The 6,083-nt window shown below is 53.8% G+C and overlaps 1 protein-coding gene across 4 annotated transcripts in view; it reads left to right on the top strand.

Annotated features, from left to right (window-relative positions):
* Positions 1-2,145, top strand: part of BCAS3 (BCAS3 microtubule associated cell migration factor) — a 633,137-nt gene extending 630,992 nt beyond the window's left edge. For all 4 annotated transcript variants that reach the window (XM_029081827.1, XM_029081826.1, XM_029081825.1 and 1 more), the window contains one exon: positions 1,017-2,145. In XM_029081827.1, the coding sequence (XP_028937660.1) occupies positions 1,017-1,165 (149 nt within the window). In that variant the 3' untranslated portion in view covers positions 1,166-2,145. The remainder of the gene's footprint in view (positions 1-1,016) is intronic.
* Positions 2,146-6,083: the final 3,938 nt, after the last annotated feature.

Raw genomic sequence — 6,083 nt, 5'->3', positions numbered from 1 at the left:
GCTCTCCTCAGTGGAATGGAGGGCAGGGCAGGATCTGGGAAGGATTAGGCTGGCACTACCCTGATTTGGCCTGAAGGGAGGAGTCCTGCAGACAGGAAGCTGGTTGCACCATCTGAAGATGCTGGAGGAGAAGGGATGTGCCAGGGAAGAAGAGGGGAAAAGAATCTAGAGGTGTTTGACCGAGTGCCAACCCAGTGGCATAGTTTCCCTGAGCCTGACTCGGTCCTGTTCTGGGCAGAATCACCCTGGCTTAACCCACCACACCAGGCAGAGACACCCTGCCCTTACCCGTTGCCCCGGGCAGAGACTCCATGTCCTAACCCGTTGCACCATCCAGAGATGCCCTGTCCTAACTTACCGCACTGGGCAGAGTCACCCTGTCGTAACCAACTGCACCAGGCACAGATGCCCTGTCCTAACTGACTTCACCAGGCAGAGTCACCCTGTGTTAACCCACTGCACTGGGCAGAGATGCCCTAACTTAACCCACCACGTCAGGCACGGGAGCCCTTCCGATTCACTGAACGGGTTTGCTCCAAGTCGGGCTTTTTCAAGGATGTCTGTCCGTGTCTGTCTATGTCTCTGGTCTCTGTGTGGTCTCTGTGGGCCCGGGGATGGGGACCCTGCTGGACTAGCTCCACTGCAGGGAGTAGAGAGGGAGTCCCCTCCCAGAATCCAACCCTCCCCTTTCCCGCCACCCCCTCCCTGCATCCCGGGCTGCCGGGCTGAGCCGCTTCAGCTGTCGAGTGAGAACTTCGAGCGTCCCTGCTCTGGGGGCGCCGCAGAACAGGCAGACTGGGGCTCTGGCTCGGGGACCCGATGAAGCAGAGACAGGCAGTCATGCTCAGCTCTCTCTCACCCAGCTGCTGTAGACCCCGTCCCCAGCACAATGTCCATGGGCTTCCTGGCTGTCCCGGGCCTGCAGATGGGACGGGCAGCAGCCGGCCACCCGCCTATCACGCAGGCCCAGCCTTGGCAGCGGAACTCACCGGGCCCGTCTCCTTTTTGCCTTGCAGAGCTCCAGCGCGAGGGAAGCATCGAGACTCTGAGTAACAGCTCGGGCTCCACCAGCGGCAGTATTCCCCGCAACTTCGATGGCTACAGAACCCCCCTCCCGACTAACGAGAACCAGCCTCTCAGCCTCTTCCCCACGGGGCTCCCTTAGCACCCTCGGCCGCCTGACCTGGCCGGGGGCCTTTCCAGCAGTGCCAGCTCCAAAGGGAAGGTGACCCCTGCCCCCCCAGGCTTCCAGCTGGGATGGGGCAGGATAAGGGGGTCAGGCCTCACTCATCCAAGGCCTCCATTGGGGCCTGAGCATTTCCAGGCTGGGCTGAAAAGAGCAGAGGTTCTGAGCTGGTCCAGAGCAATCCCCACCCCCCATCGGCTCTGAGCCGGCTGGCTGCCGGAAGCCCACTTGCTACCCTGAGCCCCAGCCTTCTCTCTGCCCCCCAACCACCCCGCCTAGGAACCCTGCCCTCACAGCGAGTAGTCGGCCCCCTGGCCTCCTGCCCTTTGCCAGGGAGCACCCGGCTTGGCTCCCAAGCATCAGCTCTTCTTCCTCCCACCATCTCCCCCTCCTGCCTCTGTACGGATGAGCTGTGGAACCTGCTTCCTGTTACAGTAGTGAGGAAGAGAGGCAGCCTCTGAGCGAGTCTGAAAGCTGGATGACTTTTTTTTCTGCTCCTCCCAAGCATCGGGGAGAAGACCAGAGCTCGGTGACCTATTCGCATGCGGTGTGAGCCCCCCGGCCACCGTGTGTGTTTGTAAAGAGGAGAGTGAGGCGCGCCATAGCCGGGGCCTGGGGAAGCCCCAGGGGTCCAGGAGAACTCAGATCCAGCTAGGCCTGAACAGTAAGCTGGCCCACGATCTCCTCTGCTTCCATGTCCTCCTCGCTCCTTCTCCAGACTGTTGCTTTTGCTGCTTTTCCTCCCGCCCCCGAGAGGAACTGAAGTTGAAGTGCCATCAGAAGAGGGGACAAGAAGGAGCTGCTGGTTTTGACTAATGGAAAGGATGATCTTTCTTGCTGTCCCCGCTTTCTCCTTACCCTGTATAAAATGCAACTCTCTCCTCTAGTGAAAGAAACCATGTCCGTGGAAACTCTGTCAAGAAATGCACGCCTCATTAAATAAATCGAATTCAAATTGACTTTTCTCTCCCTGTCCTGCAGCAGAATGTGGCAGCCCAGACAGCCTGTAGGGCCATTACTCCCTCTAGGGGTAAGGAAGGCCTCCATTTGCCCCAGGGCAGAGGGCAGGAAATAGGAGTGGGGGCGATGCTCCCGGGGACCCCCCTGCTCCCCACCACCTCCTGCTTGTAGCAGCCTCAACTGGAGGGTTGAATAATGATTGTGAAGGGCAGAGGCAAATGATGAGAATTGTAGTGTTCATTAAGCGCTTACCACGTCCCAAGCATTGTTCTAAAAACTGGGGTAAATGCAATTGGATCAGACACAGTTGATCTTGTGGTCTGCCACGATGGGTTCACAGCCTAAGGGGGACGGAGAACAGATATCTTATCCCTATTTTACAGATGAAGAAACCGAGGCACGGAGAAGCTAGCAGGTAAGAGGTTGGGCCGGGAATTGAACCCTCGGCTCCTCGCTCCCCGGCGCCCACCAGGCTGCTCCCTGGAAACAGATCCCCTGAGAGCCCAGGCCCTCCAACCACCACCACTCCAACCATTTCGACTTTGGGGAGTGTCACAAAGCACAGCAGGGCAGTCTCCTGCACTTGAGGATTTCATCCAAACGCTGGGAGCGGATCCTCAAATGGAAGGTCTCACCCCATAGCCCACGGGGCTTCCGCTGAGCTGGTCCGGTTCATGGTGCCATCTTGGGTGACTGGGGTCGCCCTTCCAGCCAACTGGATCCAGTCAGAGAGGGAGAAACTATTCCCCTCTTGTGGTCTGATCACCTGAGCCTTTGACACTGGGCTGGGGACAGGAGTGGGCGGGGCGGGGGGGGTTGATTTCCAGCATGTTCCCCAGAATGGCAGTGATCTGGCAGGGTGGGGAGAAAAATACCCAGAGTCTTTGACTTTAACCCCACCCAAGCCTAGGAACCAGGCAGCCTTTGACATGCTGATCTGGGCTGGGGGGTGCTGCAGTTTATCTGTGGACAGTCCTCTTTTCACCTGGGCCAGGATGGTAACGTTGCTGGGGTTGGGGGAGGAAAGGAGGAGTGGGCTTTGAAGTAGGCAGCAGTCTCCCCTCAAGTGGGAATCTAAGGGCATGCTTATGTCCCCACACACTCTTTCCCTTTTCCTCTCAGGTTGGGGAGAGGAGGGTTTTCATTCCCGCTTCCCTGGCTACTTTCCTCCATCTCCTGATTGGTTGGACGGCTAGGCCCGTTGGAGGGAGGGAGGGAGATAGAGTGTCCCTGCTCCCGAGGTCAACGAGGACATTTTGAAGGAAAGCACCACACGTTTAATGTTCTCAAGTGAAGTTTAATAGTATAGCCACATACCAAACATTGGAATACATAGGACCTCCAGCCCAACCCAAATCAGCATCCCCAGTTATTTTTCCCCACCCCCACCCCTCCCCAAAGGAGCAAACAGCAGAGAGAAGAAGGGAGTGGATGGACGATAATAATAATAAATAATTGTGGTATTTGTTAAGCCCTTACTATGTGCCAAGCATTGTTCTAAGATTGGGGTAAGTAGAAGTTAGTGGGTTGGACACAGTACCTGTTCCACATGGGGCTCACACTCTTAATCCCAATTTTCCAGATGAGGCCCAGAGAAGTTAAGTGACTTGCCCAAGGTCACGCAGACATGTGGCAGAGCTGGGATTAGAAACCAGATCCTTCTGACTCACAATCCCATAATCTACCCACTAGGCTATGCCACTTTCTGTTGTGGGCAGAGAACATTTTGCAAATTCCTTTGTATTGTACTCCCCCAAGTGCTTAGTACAGTGCTCTGCACACAGTAAGTGCTCAAAAACTACAACTGATTCCAAGAAGCAGCAGCATGGCATAGTGGATAGAGCTCGGGCTTGCGAGTCAGAAGTTCATGGATTCTAATCCCGAATCCATCACGGGTCTGCTGTGTGACCTTGGACAAGTTGCTTCACTTCTCTGGGCCTCAGTTACTACATCTGTAAAATGGGATCGAGGTTGTGAGCGCTACATGGGACAGGGACTGGGTCCAACCCGATTTGCTTGTATCCACCCCAGCTCTTAGTATAGTGTCTGACATATAGTAAACGCTTAATGAATACCACAATTATTATTATTACCATCTGCCGTTTCTCCTGCTTAGAGACCCCTACCTCCTCGCCAGAGCAGGATGCTCTGCCCCTACCCCAGCACCTTTCCCGGGGCCACTTCACCCCTCCCTCAGTAGCAGTTACACACATATCCATCTAGGATATATTTTAATATTTGTCTCCCTTTCTAATCCGTAAACTCCTTTGGGGCAGGGATCATTTATACCTACCCTGATGTGTTTTTTATGGTATTTATTAAGCACTTACTGTGTGCCAGGCACCGTTCTAAATCCTGAGGTAGGTACAAGATAATCAGGTTGGACACATTCCCTGTCCCACATGAGGCTCACATTCTTAATCCCCATTTTACAGATGAGGTAACTGACGCATAGAGAAATGAAGTGACTTGTCCAAGGTCACACAGCAGAAATGTGGCAGAGCCGGGATTAGGACCCAGGTCTTTCTAGTCAGAGTCCAGGCCGGTGTTCTATGCACTAGGCGACACTGCTTTTCTTGTACTCTCTCATATTCGTGTGCACTCCAAAGTGCTCAGTATGGTGTTCTGCACACAGGAAATGTTCAATAAATACCAACGATTGCCAGATAGATTGGGGCGGGATTTCAAGGAGACAGCCCCAAATGCCACGTCCAGTGTATTACCGTCTAGAGACTCAGGGACAACAGCTTCTGTGGGAAGAGGGGAGCGAACCGGTAGAGTCCAGGAAGCGCAAACATTCAGACCTGCAGAGAAGACAGAGATAGGGAGAGACAGAGATGAGGCCTGTGAAGCATCTGACCAGTCAGTCAATCCTATTTACTGAGCACTTACTGTGTGCAGAGTACTGTAATAAGCGCTTGGGGGCGAGTACAGTGTAACAATAAACAGACACCTCCCCTACCCATAATGAGCTTACAGCCTAGAGGGGGAGCCAGACATTAATATTAATAAATTACAGATATGGACATAAGTGTCATGGGGCTGAGGGGGAGTGATGAAGGGATTAAGTCAAGGTCACACAGAGGGGACAGAGAGAAGAGGAAAGGAGGGCTTAATCAGGGAAGGCCTCTTGGAGGAGATGTGCCTTTAATAAGGCTTTGAAGCCAGGGAGACTAATCGTCTGTCGAATATCGGGAGTGAGGGTGTTCCAAGCCAGAGGCAGGATGTGGGCGAGAGGTCGGCGGCAAGATAGACGAGATGGAGGTACGGTGAGAAGGTTAGCATTAGAGGAGTGAAGTGTGCAGGCCGAGTTGTAGTAGGAGAATAGTGAGGCGAGATAGGTGGAGGTGAGGTGATTGAGTGCTTTAAAGCCAAAGTGAGGTGTTTCTTTTTGATGCTGTTATGGATGGACATCCACTGGAGGTTGTTGAGGAGTGGGGAAGCACATCCTGAATGGCCATCAACCAGCCAGCCCTCATGCCAGAGGCTTCAGCCCTCACTGCTGCTGCCGGTTGGATTCTGGTGATCAGAGAGACCTCGAACTCCGCCAGCAACTCAGTGGGAGTTGAAAGACGCCTTGTGACAGCCCTGTGCGCGGATAGTAGTGGATAGAGCATGGGCCTGGGAGTCAGAAGGTCATGAGTTCGAATCCCGGCTCTGCCACTCGTCTTCCGTGCGACCTTGAGCAAGCCACTTCACTTCTCTATGCCTTAGTTATCTCAACTATAAAATGGGGATTAAGACTGTGAGCTCCGCATGGGACAGGGACTGTGTCCAACCCGATTAGCTTGTATGTATCCCAGACCTTAGTAGAGTCCCTGGGACATAGTAAGCACTTAATGAATACCACAATTAATGCTATTATTATTATAGTCTCCCCTCCCAGATAATGGCCTGTCAGATCTCTGTCGCTGAACTTTCTCCCCTTTGTAGCTGG

The sequence above is a fragment of the Ornithorhynchus anatinus genome, chromosome 17, assembly GCF_004115215.2.
Source record: "Ornithorhynchus anatinus isolate Pmale09 chromosome 17, mOrnAna1.pri.v4, whole genome shotgun sequence".
Taxonomy (NCBI): Eukaryota; Metazoa; Chordata; class Mammalia; order Monotremata; family Ornithorhynchidae; genus Ornithorhynchus; species Ornithorhynchus anatinus.
Note: the sequence above shows the minus strand (reverse complement) of the source record. Positions and strands in the feature narration are given on the sequence as shown.